Source organism: Azolla caroliniana, unplaced genomic scaffold (assembly GCF_043228905.1).
Source record: "Azolla caroliniana isolate FFs.n. ecotype wild unplaced genomic scaffold, voAzoCaro1.0.p SCAF_5, whole genome shotgun sequence".
NCBI classification, from domain to species: Eukaryota; Viridiplantae; Streptophyta; class Polypodiopsida; order Salviniales; family Salviniaceae; genus Azolla; species Azolla caroliniana.
In genome coordinates this window covers 9,409,860-9,432,772 of record NW_028230440.1, presented here as the reverse complement: position 1 = coordinate 9,432,772, position 22,913 = coordinate 9,409,860, and the positions used below count along the sequence as shown (strand labels likewise).

The 22,913-nt window shown below is 40.8% G+C and overlaps 2 protein-coding genes across 5 annotated transcripts; both read left to right on the top strand.

Moving 5' to 3' along the window:
* Positions 1-12,194: 12,194 nt before the first annotated feature.
* On the top strand, positions 12,195-17,381 carry LOC147864095 (Haloacid dehalogenase-like hydrolase (HAD) superfamily protein). Of its 3 annotated transcripts, none has more exons than XM_087319768.1 (11): positions 12,195-12,600; positions 13,066-13,115; positions 13,231-13,294; positions 13,374-13,422; positions 13,558-13,626; positions 13,857-13,918; positions 15,272-15,352; positions 15,444-15,598; positions 16,054-16,138; positions 16,253-16,392; positions 16,949-17,381. In XM_087319768.1, exons 1-11 carry the CDS (start codon positions 12,197-12,199, stop codon positions 16,951-16,953), a joined length of 1,164 nt encoding a protein of 387 aa, XP_087175894.1. In that variant the 5' UTR covers positions 12,195-12,196; the 3' UTR covers positions 16,954-17,381. The 3 variants fall into 3 exon arrangements, with proteins under 3 accessions (XP_087175894.1, XP_087175893.1, XP_087175892.1); XM_087319766.1 differs by having other exon boundaries at positions 12,196-12,600; positions 16,253-16,396; XM_087319767.1 differs by lacking the exon at positions 16,949-17,381 and having other exon boundaries at positions 16,253-16,400.
* Positions 17,382-19,062: 1,681 nt separating this feature from the next.
* Positions 19,063-22,359, top strand: ORG4 (OBP3-responsive protein 4 (ORG4)). 2 transcript variants are annotated; one of them, XM_087320579.1, is made up of 5 exons: positions 19,063-19,176; positions 20,314-20,584; positions 20,677-20,829; positions 21,498-21,673; positions 21,774-22,359. In XM_087320579.1, exons 2-5 carry the CDS (start codon positions 20,318-20,320, stop codon positions 21,868-21,870), a joined length of 693 nt encoding a protein of 230 aa, XP_087176705.1. In that variant the 5' UTR covers positions 19,063-19,176; positions 20,314-20,317; the 3' UTR covers positions 21,871-22,359. The 2 variants fall into 2 exon arrangements, with proteins under 2 accessions (XP_087176705.1, XP_087176706.1); XM_087320580.1 differs by having other exon boundaries at positions 19,066-19,171.
* Positions 22,360-22,913: the final 554 nt, after the last annotated feature.

The window sequence follows — 22,913 nt, the reverse complement described above, 5'->3', positions numbered from 1 at the left end:
AGAATATCCTGCGGAAAATCGTCAATGAGAACCTGACGGATTGGTATACAAAGCTACATAGTGCACTCTGGGCTTACCGAACGGCATATAAAACAAGTATCCGCACAACACCGTTTCGCTTAGCATTCAGATTAGAAGCAGTGATGCCGGTAGAGTTCCAGGTCCTGAGTTTACGAATATAGATTCGGGAACGCCTAATCGGAACTATCCGGTTAAACGCGTTGTGCGAATTGGAAGAACACCGGCTAGCCAGCATCATGCACCTAGAACTAGAGCAGCGGTGAAGGAAGGCGTTCGTGGATCGTCACTGAAAAGGGAACGAAAAGATGTTCGGCATTGGTAAGCCGGTACTCGTGTTCCAGACCAGGATGGGTAAGATGCCAAGAAAGCTACGGTTTCGGTGGACCGGACCATACTAGATTACGCGAGAGTTCAACAGTTCCTACCAATTAGGGACACTCGCCGGCGAGGTTCTGGGTAAATGGGTCAATGGGTTCCGACTCAAACCATACAATGGACCCATGCCAAAAAACCCATTTGAACAAGTGAAGGGTGACACAAAACCGGACACCGGTAAGTCGGAAGCGCCGGCAAGCGGTCCAGCGTCCGGCAAGGATCACAATCCGGATAGGGGTCCAATGGGACCGGTTGCTAATTAGCAAAACCATTTATTATAAATAAATAAATAATCAAATCAAATCAAAGTAAATCTTGCAAGGGCGAGGAGTGAACGGACACATGCAAAAAGAAGGAGTGAACAGGCACTTTGAAAAGGTACGTAGTGGGCTATTAATAGGGTATTAAACCGCCGCCACATGGCACATCATTCTATTTTAGTACACGACGTGCACATGCGTGGGTACCCTCACATTTCGCGAATAGAGGAGCACAAACGCAGACAGGCGATTGAAGATCAGCAGACGCGAACCCACGCACATAGAGACTCCTCACACACAACCCTCACCAGCGCTCACCGACCTCGACGAAGCCATGGACTGCCAAGCACTCTCTGAAGCAGCCAAGAAGTGGCTAAGGCAACACAGTTTAGAGGGTTTCCTCACCATCATGGAGGCGCCACCGCACCGGGAGGCGGAGAAGATAGTCAAAGAAATCGACACGGAGCTGATTACTAAGGAGGCCATCCATGCGTTGATTGGCCTTCCAGAAGGGGGAATCTTCACTATCGACAACCCTACCCCGGAACAGCTCCGAAAATACTTTGGGGAATACTCTCTGGCAAGCAAGGCCTACCGGACACAGGGCGGCGAAGATCCTCTCTTTTGAGAGATTGCCTAGGTGCTCAATGAATTCGGACATGTATACCCTCGACCCCCCTGCATGCCTAGAATCGGGCCAGCTTAATCATAGCCACATATGAAGGCGTGAAGGTGGACTGGGCGGTACTGATTGCAGATGGCCTCTGTGCAACCATCGACTCTGTCAGAGGCAAAGAGGGTCGGAAGATATGGATGGCGGTGGCGCAATGGCTCACTCTATTGGCGCCACCTATCGAGCCCGTCAAGACCACGAACCGGGAAAGAACAACCGAGGGCACCCCGAAGACGGCCTCAAAACGGCAGTAGCTGTTGGCGTCTAAGGCAACCAAAGGGAAGGCGGCCGACACGAACCAAGCGGCAAAGGAACGCGCCAAAAGGAAGCGGCAAGCGGAAACGCAGGAGGAGCCACCGGTGCGGCCAATCAAGATCAAGCTTAGCCGACCGGTTCAACAAGCATTGAACCCCTTGGCAGCGAAAATCAACATCGGGATTCAGGAGGAGGAAACGGAGGAGGAACCGTTAGAGCACCTCCAGCGGCGCCAGAAGGCAAGCACCTCCGAACATGTCGGGGAGCGTTCGGACCCAAAGAAGGATGGAACGCATGTACCCCGCCCTGAGCAGCCCGCACCAAGGATGGAACCAGAACCGGTTCGGACAGAACCGGCCACAGAGCCCCCTGCACAACAACCTCTACCGGCGGGTCAGGATACGACAAGACCCGATATGCCAGCGCTGGAAGTACATTGCCGACCCCACCAGCAGGCCAAGAGCATTCAGAGGTGGAGCGGCCAACGGAGCCGCAACCTAAACGGCAAAGTAGTCACCAACAAGAGCCAGAGTTGCAGCTCAACGCAACTGGACAAAACCGGCCACTGGCCAGTGACACCAACAGCCAACCCTCTGGGCAGACGCAACAACAGGGCACCGGCAGCCAATGGCTCCGGTGGATTGGAGAACAGATTGCCGGAGTGGTACACTACATAGAGGCGGAAGAGAAAGCGCAAATGGACCGGTTGCTCGTCACAACCGGAGAACTAGAGATGGCCTGGTCAAGGATCCGGAGCCTAGAACAAGACTTGGACCTAGCCACAGAAGAATTGGCCAAAATGGCCTTAACCGGACCACAGCTCCAAGCACCGGTGACCCCGGTCAATGTACAGAATAAAGAAGCACCAACACCTGTACATAGCAATAAGACCCCGGAGACGGAAACAGTCCCAGAGATAGTGGCGGCACAAGCAAAAGAGCTTGCTGAATTAAGAGATGAACTGGTCGCACATGAAGCATTACGCACCTGAGAGCGGGACTTGAAGAAAGCGGCAGAAGAAGAGCAACGAAAGACTGCTGAGAACCTCCGCCAGGCAGAAGAGAATCTACGGAAAGGACATCAGGCCTACGACCGGCTGAAGGAGGAGAAAGAGAAGGCGCTGCAAGAAAAGGAGAAGCTGCGACGGATGGCGGAAACAGAGATCGAAAGGCTGAAAGAAGAACTCCGTCAGCAAAAGGACCGGGAAGACCACGCTCGCCGGCAACTCAACCAAAAGCTGAAGCAGAAACCCGATGATTTTGAGCACCTGCACCGGGATTACAAGCACCTGGATATAGAGCATAAGAAACAACAGGAGAAGATGGCAGAGCTCCAGCAGGAGGTACATCGGGTTGAGACGATGCTGGCGGAGGAACGGGCTAAAAGAACCACGTTGCTGGAGGAAGCCGCGCAAGAAGGATGGAGCTACATAAGCAGCATTATGAAGAGAAGGAAAGAGCGACGATGATCTTGCAAAGGCTGTAGACCACTTATCAAACCCAACTGTCACATTACCTGGAGCAGGAGGTGGATACGGTGGCACTCATCAAGCAGTTGAAGGACGAACGGCAAGCCGCGGAGGACAAATCAAAGATGGGATTGGAGCGGATCCAGTTCATTGTCCAAGCATGGAGGAACAAGACCAAACGCTTGATTGACGAAAGCTCCATGCAATGGTGGGACAAATGGGCAAAGCACACAGCCGAGCTCCAGTTGCTACGGGCAGACGCGGAAAACCGGCAGAGGGAAGGCGACGACTGCTACATGCTAACGAAGGAGGACTTCATCGTCATCAGAGAGGAGTTAGTGTGTGAACACATCTTTGAGAATGTATGAACGTTCAAAGGTCAAAAGTCACCACTACTCTCTACACATTAACTATGTGTCATAGAATCATATTCTATGGTACATAACTAATGAGTTTCCACATTTCCCATGACCCATGAGCTTCTATAGCTCTAGAGAGAGAGAGAGGGTGAAGAGAGAGGGTGACCTTATATAAAGCACCCACCTCCTACTTCATATATTGTCGGTTGTTGCTCCTTGTAATGCTACATTTTTGTACTAAATATTCTCCTTGTTAATATACATCTTCTTCTTGAGTACTTCATTTCTCTTATCTATCTTGTGTCTCTCTTCTCTCCTCTCCTCTCCTCTCCTCTCCTCTCCCGCTGCACACACACACACACACACACACACACACACACACACAACACACAACTCTTCCGCTGCACAAAATCATATCTGATTCTTTACATGGTATCAGAGATTTGGTAGCTCGATCTAGCCCATCCGTGTGTGTTGTGTTCTACATCAACGTTCAAGAAGAACTAGCCCATTGTTATCGTAGTGCCACTACATAGTTCGTGTTCGAAAGAGAAGGAAAAGAAGAAAGAAATCTACACCGACATAATGAATACTCAAATGGGGTGCGCTCTCCCTAGCGAGAAGTTGGATAGAAACAACTTTGCATCTTGGGAGTAAAAGATGCACCAATACCTTGTCAGCCAAGGCTATTGGAGCTACATCAAAGGAGCACAAGAAAATCGACCTAACCCAAGAACTCCCAAATACTCAACATGGGAGCAAGCCGCAAGCCGCAAGCCGAGTGATGTATTGATTGGCGACATGTGTCCATGACCACATGCTTGGCTACATTCGAGAAGCCAAGACGCCGAAGGAAGTATGGGAGAATCTAAGGAAGATTTTCGTGGCTAACACAACCGCAAGAAAGCTTCGACTCCACGAAGAGTTGAACAACATCCAAAAAAGGGATAGGTCCATCACAAGCTACACCTTGAAGATCAATGAGCTTTGTGACTTGCTCGGCTCAATAGGCATCAATGTGGAGGATGATGAGATGGTACAAATATGCCTTAGCAGCCTCACACCATGGTTCTAGCAATGAGAACCGTCGTTCTAGCAAGGGAGAATCCTCCCTCTTTCTTTGATCTTCAACCAATGCTATTGGTTGAAGAAAATCATGTTCGAACAAAGAGCAATGCTTCGGAAGGCCACATGCTCTACACACACTCGCGGAGGAAGAGGACGTGGTCGAGCAAGAAGAGGCTGATTCGGCCAAGGACGAGTCGAATGAGGTTCGACCTATGAAAATAACTCACAATTTTGGCAAGAAAATGGAAACAATAGAAGAACGTTCAGAAGAAGGGGGAACTTCCAAGCCGACAAAACTCAATCAAGTGCGGATATTGCGGCAAAATCGGGTGACCACAAAGAAGAGTGCCGGAAGAAGAAGCGTGAGTCAACTTCCACAAGCCGACAACTCACCAATTATGCCACCAAATCCAACTATGATGATCATGGTGGAATGTTCGTGATGAAACATAGAGAAAATTCTTTGTCGGCCTCTACTTCGACTAGTGCCTCCAGTCCGGAAGATGTCCCATTCGGGAAAGAAGGCAAACGAACTTGCATCAAAAACGTCTTGCATGTACCGACCATAACGAAGAATTTGGTCTCAATCAGCCAAATTGTTGAGCAAGGTATGCAAGTTCAATTCAACCAAGGTGGTTGTTTCATCGAGAAGGAAGGCCGACTCATCACTTGTGGTCAAAAGGAAGGCCGAATGTTTATCCTTGAGCCGAATGAGGTAAAATCTACCATGTTTGCAAAGGGCCTCGACGCCAACACAGACATAGAGTTGTGGCACAAGAGGATTGGCCACATCAATCTCAATAAACTCAAGGCAATGAAATCAAAAGGAGTCTTCATCGGGTTCCCGACCTTCAAAGAGAAGGAGATTGAAGGTGTATGTGCAACCTGCCAATTCGGCAAGCAACATCGGCACCTATTCCCGAAAGAGAAGACTGTAAGCAAGGGCCTACTGGATGTAACTCATTCTGATGTATGGGGACCATCCGATATTACGTGACCTTTATCGAAAACTTCTCAAGGCACACCTGGATCTACCGCATGTGGCAAAAGAACGAAGTGTTTAGACACTTCCAAAAATTTAAGAATGAAGTCGAGAAAGCCACAGGTCGGCACGTCTGATGTCTTCAGTCAGATGGAGGCAAGGAATACTTCTCTGATGCATTCACAACATACCTTCAACAAGAAGGAACCCAATGAGAATTTTCTTGTCGACATATGTTGCAACAGAACGGAGTGGCCGAATGCAAAAATTGGCACATCCTCGAAGTTGCACAGGCCATGCTAAACGAGAAGCACATGTTGAAGTCATATTGCGCCGAAGCAGCAAATACTACCATTTACCTCATGAACCAGTGCACAACATCCGGAGTGCATGAATTTACCCCTCACGAGAAGTATTATGGGATGAAGCTGGATCTATCCCATGTAAGGATATTCGGCTCACTTGCATATGTGCACATTCCCGATGAAAAGCAGCAAAAGCTAGATCCCAATTCGGAGAAGTGTATCCTCGTAGGGTACTCACTAGAGCAAAAGGGCTACAAGTGCTTCAACCCCTCTACCCAGAAGGTTCGTGTAAGTCGGGATGTCGTCTTTGACAAATCAGCATCATGGTACGAACCTGAGCCAACTCCTCCTGAACCTTGTCTAGTCGACCCGAACTTGGCCAACCAAGAGATAGAAGACGAAAATCAACTGAGCCTAGTCCGATCATGACCAGGCTCAGTGGGCCACAAGAGCCCCCAAGTGACCAAAGCACATCTCTTCCAACTCCGAAGATGGACAAAGGCAAGGCCAAAATGCCGGAATATGAAGACGATCAATTCAACGACGACGAATCGGCTCACTCACTTGACAGTGAGTTCGGTGGCTTCGATGTACCCATCATGAGGACACTTGGTGTAAAGAATGCCATTGCCACAGCAAATGAGAAACTCCGTCGCTCCACCTGAGAGAAGAATCCGGTTAACCGAGTCGGCTACAATGACTATATGGCATATCACTATGCCTTTATGATGAAGGTGGCAGCAGTTCGAGAACCAGAATTTTTTTCCGAACCAGCCAAGGATCCACGATGGGTCAAAGGAATGAACGAGGAGATGTGAGCACTATGCAAGAACGAGACATGGGATGTCATTCCCCACTCACCACACAAAAAGGCAATCAGTTGTAGATGGATTTACAAGGTGAAGTATAATGCCGACAACTCTGTCAACCACTACAAAGCCCCACTCGTAGTGAAAGGATACACACAAACACATGGAGTCGACTATGAAGAGACCTTTGCTCCGGTGGCAAAGATGACGACTATGTGGGCCGTGTTTGCACTTGCAGCGGCGAAAGGGTGGCACCTCCATCAAATGGATGTCAAGAACGTCTTTCTTCAAGGCGAATTAGAAGAGGAGGTGTACATGGTACAACCACCCGGCTTCGAATCAAGCACCTATCCAAAATCAATCTGCCAACTAAAGAAGCCACTCTATGGCCTTAAGCAAGCACCACATGCTTGGCATTCGAAGATAACACAATATCTTCATCGAATCGTCTTTAGAGTGTTGAAATCCAACAATCCCTCTACATAAGAAGCGATTCTGGAAGTCCGATTGTCATCATCCTATATGTGGATGATCTAGTCATTGGAGGTGAAAATCTAGTTGACATCAACAAGGTCATTGGAGGTGAAAATCTAGTGGACATGAAGGAGCTCCATTACTTCCTCGGCATCGAGGTAATTCAGACTCCAACCGGCATTATGATCTCTCAACGACACTACATCCTTAACTTGTTATACAAGTTCGGGATGATTGAGTGTAAATCTGTGGCAACCCCTCTCGATCGGAACCTGAAGCTAGCTACCGACTCCGGCACAGAAGAGTGCGAGCCGACTCAGTATCGACAACTAATCAAGAGCCTCATCTATCTCACAATTACTCGACTTGACCTCAGCTACCCGATCAGTCTCCTTAGCCAATTCATGCAAAAGCCACTTGACATTCCCTTGGATTGCGCTAAGCGAGTGTTACGATATGTGAACGGCACAATGGATTGTGGCATTCTCTACAAATCGGCCACACCAATTCGACTCGAGGGGTACACTGATGCCGACTGGGTCGGCTACAGAGCCGACCACCAATCGACCTCCGGATTTGTTTTCTCCCTCGGCAGCGGAGTAATATCCACAAGAAGCAACCAACCATCGCTCTTTCGAGCACAAAGGCTGAATACATGGGCACGAATGTGACTGCATGTGAAACCGTTTGGTTGAAGCGAAACTTGAAGGATCTGGGTGTTCCCATCAAGGGTCCGACTCCCCTTTATTGCGACAACATGAGCAATATTTATCTGGCTTGGAACCCGGTGTTCCACGCGCGCACAAAGCATATTGAAGTGCACTATCACTTCATCCGAGAGCACGTTCAAGCTGGAGATGTCGACCTTCAACACATCAACACAAATTTTCAGACAACCAATATCTTCACCAAAACCCCAAGAGCCGACAAGCTTCGACAATTCATGTCAAACCTTGGATTGACAATCCCTAACTTGTCAATCTTTAGGGGGAGTACAAGAGAGAACTGGATACCGTCCGAACCAGGCACCAGCCGAAGTGGACATCAACTGAAAGAAGCCAATCCAAGTTGAGCTTGAGGGTGCGTGTTGAGAATTAAGCTCAACCTAGACTAGTGTGTGAACACACCTTTGAGAATGTATGAACGTTCAAAGGTCAAAAGTCACCATTACTCTCTGCACATCAACTATGTGTCATAGAATCATATTCTATGAAACATAACTAATGAGTTTCCACATTCCCCATGACCCATGAGCTTCTATAGCTCTAGAGAGAGTGTGGGTGAAGAGAGAGGGTGACCTTATATAAAGCACCCACCTCCTACTTCATATAGTGTCGGTTGTTGCTCCTTGTAATGTTACATTTTTGTACTATATATTCTCCTTGTTAACATACATTGTCCTCATTAGTGTCAACGACATCCAAGAAACACTCTGTTATAATTGGATGACACATTTCCAAAGGTCATCATTCTCCAATGTTCGTAAGAGGTTCATGTGTGTTTGAATGATGTCAAATGTATACCCCAAAGCTGTCATGAAGTTTTGTGGACAGAGTATGCTTGATGGTAAATCCACAAAAGTAGAATCTAGGGTTTAGGGTTTAGGTTGGTAAAACCCTAAACCCTAAACATGCATATGAACCTAAATTGTGTGCACTTATAGGTGTAAATCTATGTGTGAGTTTGTATGTTTATGTGTAAACGTCGTTGTACAATGTGTATTGTGGCAAATGTGTATGCAAATGTATATAAACTTGTATGCAAGTGTCATGCAGGTAAGAATGTCGCATTATGTGTATGTGTTTGCGTTTATGTATATATGTGCTTGCTTGGTTTAGTAAGCATTTCCTTTTAATAATTAGGGGGGACTTTAGGAAACAAGAAAAAGGGTAGTTTAAGAATGACTACATTATGTATAGGGGCAATTTTGGGAATGTAATATTCCCCTAGGCTATGTATGTGTGGGGACAAGTAAATTAGGTAGTGTGTGTTTGTTTCTCTTTTTCCTTGGCTCAAGAGGTCTAAACCTTAGGCCCAACGTTGAACCTAAGTTTGGGACATCAAACCAACTTAATAGTCAAGTGATGAGGAGGCTTGGCATTGACCTCGTCGTTTGTTGCAAGCAACGAGGCAAAGACGACTAACCAAAGAGATGCCTGATAAATAGCTAATGTTGAGATATCAAGCTCAATTAGGTTTAGTTATTTAGTCAACCATGTAACTTAGTAGTTACATAATTAGAATCTAGTTAGAAGTGTTCACCTTAAATCCTTAAATAGGATTTTGTACTTAAGTGGGGATACATTTTAGATCCTCCACTACCAAGTTCATTGAATATAGGACTTACATCCCTTGTACCTATATTCTTCTCACACATGTACACCCTTGCACATGAGATGTATATATACCTCATTGTGGGTATCTTTGTTCTTCGATACTTATTAATATAGAGAAAGATCTTTAGCTGCACTCTTGTTAATCATCCCCCATTTATGTTATTGTTCATAAGTGTAACTTCCTCTCTCTCTTTCCCTCTCACATACACACACACACACACATCACATAATCTTCTACTGCTTAATCACATACGTGATTAACTATTCACATAATTAGATACTAATTAACACTTAGTTAATTAGCTAATTATTAACAGCTAACAATATTGTTAGTCACACCTGACATGCATGGATGAAAACTTTTATTGTATAGTGGTTCAAGTTTGAATTATTGAGCTCAACTCAAATGGGAGAGCCCTAAAACTAGAGGTTGGAGGTGAGTGTTCAAATATGTATTGTTGCATGTCAAATTTAGTATAAATCCTGAAGCCCGTTTTGGTTGAAGTTGACTTCACTTCTTCATGACTCTTGTGGAATCGAGAAAGTAGATCAACATTTATGGATTATTGAACATAACTCAAATGGGAGATCATTGAAACAGGAGGTTTGGAGGTGTGGATTCAAATCTGGTTGCATGTCAAATTTTGTATAAATCCTAAATTCTAGTTTTTATTGAAGTCAAGTTCACTTATTGCCAACTCAGTTAGAATCCACAAAGCAAATTAAGCAATGATCGCTTTTCGGATGTAAATTTGAAAAATGGGTGATAGGTAGTTTGTCCAACCCCATACAAAAGAGCATCTTTCCAAGTTCAACGAGGACACAAATGTGTTTACTTGAAGAGAGCCTTATTGGGCACTCCTTACATATATAAACTATTGGGATGACGAATGGCTTATTCACCCTACGCAAAAAGAACGCCTTTGCAAGTCACACAATAAAACAAGTGTTTCACTAGTGGAGGGCCAAAACAAGAATGATTTTTGTGTTGAGCTTATGAGATCACTCGATGGTGATTTCGCAAAGGGTTTTTTGTTTATTTTTGTTTTGGCTTCTTTTGTGGAGCATTGATCACTCAAGAATTGAACTTATAAAAATGTATACATAAATAAAATTGGCGGTTACGTTGATACTAAAGCAATTTCCAATAGATTACAAGGATATTTGTGGTTATGAATCATATAGTGTAAGATTGTTTTAGGGGGAAAGACACCAAATTTACGAGGGCGTTCCAATAATTGAACCCTTTTACATAGGGATGACATTCAAATTTGGAATGTATATTAACAAATTCACATTGACCACATGCCTTCCTTATCATATTTAATGTGCATCAAACCCTTCACCTTGTCATTTCAATGACTAGCTCTTAGTTGTAATATCACCATTGGTTTCTCTAACATAAGTTCTGTAACTTTTTGTGAATTCGTTTTGGTTATCTTCAGAGGATAATTTTACAAGATCTTGACCTATTGTAAAACTTGACATTTTCATGCTATCTTCCCTTCACACATGCCACACCACAACAACATGATTCTTTAGAATAAATGCTTTGATTAGTTTGTACAACAAGGCATTAGAAGGGTTCAACATAATTTTATCACAAACAAATCATTTTCTGCTGGAAAAAAATACTTTTGAAGATGTATAAATGTTTATGAGTGTTCTTGAATGTTTTCACGTGCCCAATAAATTGATTGTCAATGGTTCCAAAGGGAAGGTTATGCTTGTTAGGAGCAATTTGAAACAATAGAATGCGTCAAATATATTGTCCTAATTATCTTCTCTTACTTTTTCTTATGATGATAAGTTTGCCCAAACTCTTGGTCAATAACAAATCGTGACTTTTTGCGCATTCTTTCCTTCACACACGCCACAACGTGACAACATGATTAATTAGAACAACTGGTTGACTGGTTTGTACAACAAGGCATTATAGGGACCATTACAATTGGGAAAACACATATTTAACATAATTTTGTTACAAACAAAGCATTTTGTGATGAAAGAAGATATTTTTGAAGATGTACAAAAGCTTATGACTTTCGTGGAATATTTATGCGTGTCATAGTAAATTAGGTGCCAATAGTTTTAAATTGAAGGATACACTTGTGAAGGCTACATTAATGAGCCACTTGAACCGATAGAAGAAACACTTCAAATAGATTGGCCTTCAAGTACTCATCGATCATAATGGGCACCCATGAAAATGCTACACGCTACTTCGAAGCCACGAGAGGAAGACCTTTTTATTACAACGCATTCGACGAATATCCTTGTTCGACATGAGTGCTTTCTATACAAAGGGGAATTGAAGCTTATATATATGGAAGAGAAATTCGAATCCCAGGCAGTCAACGAATATCCTTGTTCGACATGAGTGTTTTCTATACAAAGGGGAATTGAAGCACATATATATAGGATTGATAGATAGCATCTAGTCCAAAGAGAAAGGGTTCAGTTTTGGACGTGTCCGAGAGAGTGAAGGGTGTCAGAACGAAGCTAAGGTCAACCACCCCAGAGAAGTGATCATCAAATTTTCTGTGGTGTGTGTGGGGGCCGACCCGATCATCGGGTTTCTTATGTAAAATGATGCATTGTATTCGATCATCTTTTGTGTGGGAGCCACACTCTCTTGTGTGTGTGTGTGTGTGTGTGTGTGTGTGTGTGTGTTTGTGAATGAAGTAACTTGAAAACTATGATGGGCCAGATTTGTAATTCCAGTGAAATAGGAGGATCAGTTCTGAGAGAGAGATTGATTACACAGAGAATGGCTTGCCTGTCGCAAAGAGATTCTCCTTTGAGGAGGACATGTTTTTGGTGATTCCAGCAGCTATGGAGATTTCCGTCACTTCTCACCTCTGTTTCTGCACGTCCTCCCTCTCTTCCCTTCCTCGCCATCTCTCTTCTTCTTCTTCTTCTTCTTCTTCCTCCTACTCTCCTTTTTCTCCATTCAGAGCTCGTGTACATGCCTTACTTCTTGCCTCCAATTCGACGGCCAAGCAGAAGAGATATGGCCAGCGACCCTGCACCGTCTTCTCGCAACAACAAGGAGATGAACGGGCACAAGAAAAAGAAGAAGAAGAAAAAAAGAGTAAAACACAAGAAGTAGAAGCAAGGAAACAGACACACGAAATCGAAGAAGAAGAAGAAGAAGAAGAAGACGGAATTCCTAATACCTATAAACAGCTTGCAGTTCTCATGGAAGTGGAAGGGTACGTATATATATATATTGATTTTGGCCTTGCACCACTACTTCTGTTTTTTTTTTCATTCTTCTCCTAAGGACATGGTTAGTGTTTTGTGTTGTGGAAAGTGATTTGTAAAAACCATAAACCTTAGGAGAAAAATGATCGTTAGTATCCATGATCTCAAAGTAAAGATATATGAAGATTTTTTAATAATTAAGCTGATGTTATTGTTTTTTCAACCCCTTGGGTTGTGTAAATTAATTTGTAAAAATCTGTAATTCTTCGGAGCAAATCTATTGTTAGCGTCATTGATCTCAAACTATAAACTTAAGCCTAACTTTTTTGTAATGTGTGTAACATCAAACTAATTCCACTGAACTTTCACCATCAACATTAAGGTTACAAAGATTTAAGACATATATTCATATGCTACTTAGTGATTGCGTATATGTGTGCTGGAGGGAAGCTAACATTTTGGAAAACATGTAGTGTTGTGGCTGATATGCATCGCTTTGGTCATCGTCACTCCTTTAATGTAGGTGGGCTATATACCATGATTCTTTTCTTCATTATTGGTTGAAGATTTGATCTTGTCAGCCAATTTCTTTCATCTCTATAACACTGTTTCTAAACATGGTCTGAAAATTCGTGCAGCATTTCAGAAGTTGGGATTGGATTGTGCAAATTGGTCAGAGCCAGTATATTCAGATTTGAGAAGGTATATTATCATTCGAGGTTCTGAAAGAATGCTTTTAACCATGAGAGGATTGATATGGTATTACATTATGAATATGCAGGCAGGCTGGGGGTAGTGAAGAAAAAATGTTGTCTCTCTTTTTTAATCAGGTATGGCGTTCAAACGCATGAATCTCTCAATATGAAAATTTCTGATGCCATATCCATGTGAGCTATTCCTTTAGCAATGTAGTAACGTGTTGAAGATGATTTAATTTCTTTCTTTATATTATGCTATTTATCTAGATTGGCTGGCCAGTGGCACTACCTACAGGTCAAAATAATGCATTCATTCAAAAGATCATGCAAGAAAAGGTATGAGGACACTCGTAACATTTAGATTGATCGATATTTAAGGTGTAGGCTCATTCTATTTCATTATGCTATAGAAAAACTTATTTTTTCATGTGTTTGCTGATAGTAGTAGATAGTTTCCTTTCTTTATCCTATGTAAATACTCTATTTTTGCGCCTTGGCCTCGTCGTATTTTTAATTGAGACTGTAGAATACTATGCCTATTGATTTTCTATTCTTATATTTCTCAGAAAGCTGCATTAGAAGAGCGAGTGGCTGACGGCAGTGTATCTCTTCGCCCAGGAGTTGAAAGGTTGTATTTCTCTTCACCCTCTACTTGTGGATAAGTGTTATAAATAGCTTTTTGTTTGATTATGAGGTTTCTTTAAGGTCCCAGTATAGTTTGTTGATTGGCTATCCAGTCTTTACAGAGATTTCGCCTAGCCATTCTGCTGGAAACTAGTTTGAGTTTGCACCCTTTTTTTTTTTTACTTATTTTGCACCCTGTATAGCTTGTAGCTCGGCGGCCCACCACCTGTTAATGGTTTGTTGTTGCTCAAGGATGAAAACTGTATTTGTTTTCTTGATCTATTGGGTTATTGAAGGCCGTTTTCAATAGTCTCTTTCCCAGGATAATCACCAAATTTCTCAAAAAAGCAAGCTTCTGGTTGCCTTTGATCTTCGAAAATGTATACAGATTCAGAATAGCAAGTGTTAAGGGGTCTAAACACAAAGAGATGAACGAATTTTAAAACTCAACAAATTGTAAGTGGTTGAGATATGTGTTCAGATTTGGATCCCACACTAAGGATGCCAATGTAAGACAGCTCAAGGCTTTCTTTGGCGTTGCACTTATCCTCCTTCCATAGATGCTGAAGCCGGGTGTTGGCATTACCTACACCTACTGTTTCAACTCCTCATTGAGAAACACTCTTGACACGGGAACTCCAGCCACCCATAAGTAATTGTAAGAATTAAGATGGTGCTGATAGTGGTCATTCGTGCCATTGGGCTCCTCAATCCCGTACCATGGAACTGGAAATCCCCCTTTGCCACAAGATTTGTCTTGTGCTTCTCATAGAACCATCAGCCTTGTATTGAGTTTTGTAAATCCATCTGACTCCATAAATGGGTTTGATTACTCTTGATAGCCTTGAGCGCTGTATCCACAACATGCTGCTAAAGCTCCGAGTCAAAATCCTCTCTCCTAACTGGACTAACATGATCATGAGACAAAAGGGGAAATTTGACAAATGCCTCTTCTCCATCTTGCCATCCAAGCATAACAGATGCGATTATTATCTTCATAGAGTTAAAAGTTTCTACCCTGCTCGCATCAGTCTAAATGGTTCATTGTGATTTACCATAAACGTTGCAGTAGTATTTAAGCCTAAGCTGGAAATGTTGAGGAGAAAAGTTTTTTCATGGGTTGATGTCATTTCTTAACCACAATCTCAATCTCATACTCAAAAAGATGAGAGTGATCATCTCCAGAGATGGAAAAGTTTTTATAACAAATAAATGCTTGGTATCCCGTCAAGAGTAACATATTAGAGCATAGTTTGATAAAAGTTTTTATAATGTTTGATTGTTTTCTTCATTTTTCTTGTTTCCATGAGTATAGCTAGGCAACAATAGCTAATAAATACCAGACATTGAGGTGCAGCTTTGTAGATGAAGTGCTTGATGCCAATTTGCCTCTTATAATCCTCGCTGCATACAATAATAGTGGAGAAGATATTGAAAGGTTAGAAACTTTATGATTAGAATCAATAAGTTTGGTAAAAACTTCATATTTTCTCTTTGAGTTATAAACCTTTTAGGAATTATCTTAACAGGTCCTTAGTTCAAAAGCTTGGGATAGAACGGGCTAGAAGGATTGCCTTCGTTGGCAAGAAGGAAGTTGAGGGAAGTGCATATGGGCAGGTGGTTCTGGGTGCAGGGTCTTCAATGGGTTTAGATGAAGAATTAGCCCTCGAGGCGGCCAAGGCTGGTAGGTGTTCATCTGACTGACAAGCACTGTACAGTCCAGTAGACGGTGCTTTTGTAAGTATGAACTGTAGAGTATTTAGATTCTTGGGTTTTTGGTGGGATTCATTTTTCCCACACAGTTTTCCTTTCGTTTATGATGGATCCTTAGTGATAAATCAATACTGCTTTTAGATATTACACTGTGAATCTACCATTGCTTGGCAAATACCTTCTTGTTGAATTCTTTAGACTATCTATTTATCCAATAGACCAATGTAATCAATATTTGTAGTTCCTTCACTGACTTGTCATAAAAATCATGGTTAAAGTTGAACATCTACTGTTCCTTTGGCCTTTGCAGAGTTAGGATCACCCATCTGTGCTGGAGTTAGCATGTTTTGAATGCACTAGTTTGTGAAATCTTGTTCAAGCAGGAAGTTATTGGTCATTTAAGTACTTCATTGATTTTGTATGCAGTGGCAGCAGAAAAGCAACGGCTGGCAGAAGAGGTGGCGTCAATTTTGAAAATAAGCATCGAGGTTGACAATAGTTTTGTGAAAATGTGAGCATTGTTAAAATTCATTTCATGTTCATTCAGCAATCCTTTTTCAGCACACAAGGAGGAATTATTGTTTGCATTACCACCCTTATATTCTTTTATGATGTTTGCGATTAGCTCCAAAACAGCGATAGCTGCATTACGAGCAGGAGCTGAAATCGCTGGTGTTCCAGTTCAAAATTGTATTCTATTGGCGGGTGGAAATACTGGAGTTGAAGCTGCTCAACGTATTAGCATGCCTTGTGTTGCTGTTAAAAGTAGGTGAGAACATACATTCTCTTTTAAGAATCTCTAGCCACTAAGCGGACTAATTGTCAAGAGGCTGTCCACTTTGGAATGTTTTCGGTATCAGAAGGTTGAAATTGAAGCTATATTCGGTCATAGAATGGCAATACAAGATAAATTTTCTTTCAGCATCTTCTAACGACACTTACCAAAATTTCATAGTACACATATATGCTGTGTAAGCCCCATATCTCACTAGAAGGAATAGATACACTCAAGGTGGTGTTTGAGTTGCACCAATAATGGGTGACATATACATTTGTGAGACCATGGGGCACACGAGTGTTACTCATTTGGATATTTGATATATCCTTTATAAAGTAAAGTCTGCATGTTGCTGCACTTGTTGTAGTAGAAACCTAAAAACATAGTTTATGGATGTCCTTTCATGTGTAATAAATTCTGCATTGTGTGCTTGTTTGTATGGTATGTTTCATCAGCAGAATTCAGCCATGTGGCAATTCTAATGGATTTTTTCGAATAAGAGGAAAGGAAATATGTAATAATACTTGGTTTCTGAATACACAGCTTGACTACAAGGGCAGAGTTTCCAGGTGCAAGAGTTGTGCTCGAAGGGTTTGGTGCAGGATCTGTTACACTGCCTCGATTAAGACGTTTCATCTTTTAGCAATTTCACACGATTTGAGATTGGTTGATCGGTTGGTTCCCTTATTTGTGCTTTACTGATCATTCTCCTTCGAAGAACTTGATTATATATGACATTTTATATCTTCTACTTCAAGTGTAAATAGTTTCTACTAGCTTTGTGAATCAAATTTGATTTGCAGCTGGTAGTATAGCTTTTTTATTGCTGTGAATGTTTTAGATAGTTTTCTGATGTGGAAACCGATTAATTATATTCTTTCTTGGGTCACAGTTATGTTGACATTTAGAGGATAAAGGCATAATATCCAATGGCTGTAAGATATATATCTAAGAAGTCTCATCTCAAGTTTTGTTACTCCGTGAGCACTGTATCTATCATCTCTGTTATTTAACTAGCTTAAAATATATAATGGTGGTTATGTAGTGGCAATTTCTGCATATTTCCTCTTCTCCATTTTTTTGCAGTGAGAGGATAGTAAAAAGGATTAGTGGATGTGGATGAAAATAAGAAATTGGTGTTACCTACGTAAATACAGCAATTTCAAAAAGGTTGTATGTGACTAGTAATTGTAAGAATCAAATACGTCTCGAGTTGTAACAATCATTGCTTTGTGCATCGTTAATGGAGAACTGCATTTTGAATGTTCTGTTTTGTCATATCTTAATAATAGAACAATTGATTTCTAATATCAATTAAGCGTAACAAATCATCACATGCGGGTCAAACCTTTTATATAACTTTACCTATAGAATTGTGCCATGACCATTATGCTAGTGATCTTGTTATGATCTTTATTCAGAATACAGTTACTTACCTTGCATGGTTGAGAAAAAGGAGAATTTGCAATGATTGTGGGATAAGAATGAGAGTACAAAAGCAATAAAGAGTAGATTATGAGAGATGAAAGAATAGTCATAATTCCATATGGGAGCTTGTCACATGTACAACCAAATGTTTTAGTGATTTCGTAAATTACAAAACAAAATTACATTCACTAGTAGAAATGCTAAAAAGGGCATTTCAAATTTTCATTTCCAAAGTATACATATTTTTTATGATCTATATCTAGTTTGCAAGGCATATCCATTTCATGATATTTATTACATGACCAATGAGGTGAATGTCATGATATTTGACTAATGGTAATACCAATTGCATCAATGCTAATGATGCTCATGTAATACTAGTGTCTACCCCATTGGTGGGATACCTCATGATTATGAGAATGAGGTGGAGAGCAATCTTGTGACATCTCCAATGCTCCAAGAAGATCAAAGCTTGAAAGGTTGGAGCATAGATTCATCATCCCATGATGATGATTAGAACAATTACAATGACGGATGAATCCCTAAAAGAACATGGCTATTGCATTGATGGAGACTAGTAGTGGCGCCTATAAACCTTCGTGATTAGTGAGGCTATATTATATAATATCGCAAAGGATATACATATACATATATATATTATGGAGGAAGGTGAGCCACCCAAGTTGGTATGATGCCCCTAGATTGGTCACTTAGCTACAATCACCACGACCATACATTTTACTAGATTTGGAAAGGTCATCCATGATGATAATATATCTCATCGAAATCCACATTGTTACGTTGTCATGTTCATGTACTAGAGTCGTCTTTTAACATACATATACACAAAGGTCCTATGTAGGATCAACATGAGTTGAGCTTGTCTTACATACATTTGCAGAACAACTTTGTCTTTCTTTATTTGAGATTCCCAATAAAGTAAGGAAGAGATTAGCAAACATATTAGGGATCTCTTTCCGGTTATTAATTAAATGACAAAACGAACTAGAAGATGGAGGAAATTTATATATTAAAAAGGAACGGAAGAAACTACTATGTGCACACACACACATACATAAGAACATACATACATACCTACATACACACATACATACCTACATACACATACGCACATGCATACATATTGATATACTGTTATACATACACACACATACATATACTGTTATAACTTATACATATACATATGTATATAGATTAAGGGGCTTCGTTCGAAATACATAGAACATAAAATCTGCGAGTGTTCGTTTTCTCTTGTTTTTATCTTCATCTTCGGCCCATCGCCATCGCCATCGCCATCGCCAATCCATTCCAGGAAAGGTAAGGTCGCCGTGACTCGATTCTCTTTTCAGATTCGTTTGCAACCCGTTTCTTTTAAGGTTTTAAACCTCCGCTTGTAATGAAAAAAAATGTGGGTGTTTGAGAAGAGTAGTAAAGAAGAATATGTACTCTATTATAGCCAAGAGAAGAAATTGATTTTTACATGTAAGATATGAAGATTCTGTGTGTGTTTCTTGTGAAGATTCTGAAGGAGAGATATGTGTGTTCCTTTCTTTCATTTGAATGATGTTACAAATGGAATTCTTGTTTTGTTTTTGCTATTGGTAAACCTAGATAATCTATTATATTAGGGTTTTGTGAACCACTTCACCATCATCACTGATGTGTGGAATTTAGGATTTCCAATACGTCTGCCGATGCTTTGGCATTGTGAGATTAAGAATTGAAAGTCTTTGAAAGGTCAAATTAATGTCCTTGAAAGGCTAAATTAGTGAGTGTTTTGGTTAGTTTGGACATAAGATGAAGAGATAATCTTGTGAATATCGTAAATTGGCTACAATGGGCATCCCAATTTAGTGAAGGAAGGGAATTATGAAGGCATGCATCTGACATGTGGTTGTTCTCATGTTGAAAGACAAGAATGTATGTATGCACATAGAATGGCCATTCACCATACATCAATAGTTTGATTGAATCGGTGAAAAAAGTACTCCAAATCGACAATCAGGAACACAATCTTCATCAAAATACGATTCTGGGAGTGTCAAAACCCTACTGGACCAGATGGGGTGAACAATCCTAATGTTAGTTGTGCAAGGGGGGAGCATAAATTATCTCGGATTGTGCCAACAGCTAGTTTGTTTCTAACCCAAGGTGTAGCTTTACTTGAAAAGTGGTCAATCTTTGGAAGGAGATTTAATCCACGTATTGTGTCCATGTAACCTATACATTATTAAGGATATGGTTATTTTCTCTTGTGATACATCAATGGAAATGATGGATCTCAATATGAAGCCTAACAGAGGATTTTATAATGGAGCTTATTCTGCAACCAGTATTTGTTTCAATGTTTACAAGTGGTCATAGTGAAGGCTCTTTGGATAGCCATATGGCATATTTATTGCATACATTCTTTATTAAAGCTCATTGATATGATTGTCTGAACCATTCTGTATTTATAGTGTAATGCCGCATCAAAGTACATATTATATTAAAGAATCGAGGTCAAGGAGAATAGTATCATCAGGTGGACTTGAGGCAGATGACAATAAATTGGAGTCTCAGCCTATCATAACAAACCGAGGACCACCTGGAATTGACTCTGGTGGTCCTGTTGAAAATGCTACTACGTCATCTTGGAGTGATTTATATAGCATTGATTGGAAACCAAAAGAGTGTGTTTTGAAGTTCAGGCAACATGTTGAGGACTTTCAGATTGGTGCTAATCTTGAGGTATTCATCTGCGAAGTTAGAAGGTGCTCAAATATCTATGCAAAATTTGATGGATTAGCAGTCAGGGCTTAACCTAGTGCTTTTATTCACAGTTTCAGGTCAAAGAATCACCTTCGTGCAATCCAAAACTGGTATTCAAACCCATTTCAGAGGACAGGAAATGGAAAATTGTGTTCGAACCTAAGCAGGCGGACTTAAAATTGCTTAGCAAAAAAATATCTGTAGGTTCATTCTTGAGTTTGCAGGTGAAATTCCTTTGCTTCTATTATAATGCAAGTTAACATAGAGAGCATTTATGAAAAATAGATGTGAAAATTTCTGAACATGTAAATCTTCTTCAAGCTGGATAGAGAATTATACGAGTTTGATAACTTTTTTGAGCCAAATGGAATCAGTTGATGGTTTTTTTTATCTTATATTTGCATGGGTTTGATAAGCTGCTCGCCATCTTTTCTATGTTAAGCACATTGTAAATTTGATGGAAATTGTTGTATATATATATATATATATATATTTGTAAATCTTTCATACGTTCTCTCTATACAATGTTAATTTAGGGTTGTTGCTACTGATCACTCATCGTAGCTTATATTTGAGGAATAGGATTATACTTTAGGTTTCCACTTGGTCAACAACAGGGTTACATTAAGGTTTCTTGTGGCCACTCAGTATAGGTGATAAGAGACTGTTCATTTATCATGTTGACAATGATCTTTATCACTGAAGAACTGTATAAAAATATCAATGCCTTCTCTTTTGGTTTTATAAACTCTATGCTCGCTGTACATGTTGCAAATCTAGATAGCTATGTAATTGAACAAGCAGATTTCTTATTATTTGTAAGCTTTGATTTATGTTTTCTGGACAGAGCTTTCTTATGATATAGAGACATTAATGTGTTTAGTGAATACAGGTCGGACTAGGGCATGATTTTCAAAATCATACAACAGGTTGGAGTTGGAAATTATCATCAATATATGGAGGAAATGGAGGATCGCAAATACGATATAAAACAATGATGCCAGTGTGTCCTGGATTTGATCTCAAGGTTGCTTGGAATGCTGAGTATGTTCTTCCCGATATACATGGGTATGTGTTCTGTACTGCATCGCATTGTAAATAAGGAAATTATATATCATTTGTTTTTCTATATATGATGACTTCTTTTATTGATATCTACTTTTTGCAGAGGTTTGGGTACAGGGGAACCAATAATTGGTATGAATTGTGGTCATCTTTATGGTTCCCTAGAAAGGGTGGAAGCCATTCTAACTTCGACCAGCTAAAGTTGTACACTTTTTGCATGTAAAGATGTTATGGTTGTACCCTCCCTCTCTGTCTGTCGACTTGGCATTTACAGTGTAGCATCAAGTCATAAATTGAGAGAATCCTAATTCAGTCCTTGTCGTCGAGGGCTTCATCTCGCCTTCAGTCTCTCATGGATGTTAACTCTCTCTTTGTCTCATCATAATCATTAAAGGAGGATGGTTTCTTCACATTGCACACACCCATGTGCATGTTGTACATCCTCATATCCAGCCATGAATTTCATTAGTTACTATTCCTATGCGCATAGGGTTGCGTTTAGGTTTAATAGATTCTCTAGATTTAATGGTTAATGCATATAAATACCTCCTATCCCAATCCTTAGCTCTCATTTCATAATCTATTATTTGCCTTGTGTCTCTTGTCATATTCGCCTCTATTTTGAACACGCATTATATATGAACTTTGTAAATGATTCCTCTTTGGCAAACTTCTCGAAAGTTGTATCATTTCATTTGTCACATTTACGACATGAATGACCATACAGGACGGCACTATGTTTCTTCTCTATGTTTTCAGGGGCAACTCACCTAATTTCTCTTTAAATTGATCATAGGCCACCTTTATGTTTCCCCCATTATCACTTTCAGTAGATCACGGAGAGTTGTTGGGGCTAGTGAAATTATAAGAATTGCTCATTGTGGGAAATCTAGTGGAGAAATTAGGGTGGTCATGAAAATATTTCTTTGAATCTTTGATGACACTACAAGTCCATGGGGAGTGCTTATCTTTATGTAAGTTTTTGGATTGCATCAACCTTATTTGGAGATAACCACACATATGTCCAACCAACACATCAAGAACTCAAAAGTAGATTTCAAATATGAGAGTGTGAGATTGTCCTCTTTGAGTTTTAAAAGAATCCTATCACAATCATACATATAGCTTGCATTTCCACAAACATCCTTTGATAGACTCATCATCCTTTAATGACAGTGATTTTAGGTATGAAATCACTTAAAACTTTGTTCATCTCGTTCATCATATGTGCCATTAGATTTGT

What these genes read in the sequence shown, in the direction of transcription:
- LOC147864095 (XM_087319766.1), top strand. Translation starts at nt 12,197, where the DNA reads ATGTTTTTGGTGATTCCAGCAGCTATGGAGATTTCCGTCACTTCTCAC. An exon ending in TCGTCACTCCTTTAATGTAG is followed by an intron (nt 13,116 to 13,230) that starts GTGGGCTATATA and finishes AAATTCGTGCAG; the next exon opens with CATTTCAGAAGTTGGGATTG. An exon ending in AGTGGAGAAGATATTGAAAG is followed by an intron (nt 15,353 to 15,443) that starts GTTAGAAACTTT and finishes TTATCTTAACAG; the next exon opens with GTCCTTAGTTCAAAAGCTTG.
- ORG4 (XM_087320579.1), top strand. Translation starts at nt 20,318, where the DNA reads ATGCCGCATCAAAGTACATATTATATTAAAGAATCGAGGTCAAGGAGA. An exon ending in AGATTGGTGCTAATCTTGAG is followed by an intron (nt 20,585 to 20,676) that starts GTATTCATCTGC and finishes TTTTATTCACAG; the next exon opens with TTTCAGGTCAAAGAATCACC. An exon ending in GTTCATTCTTGAGTTTGCAG is followed by an intron (nt 20,830 to 21,497) that starts GTGAAATTCCTT and finishes TAGTGAATACAG; the next exon opens with GTCGGACTAGGGCATGATTT.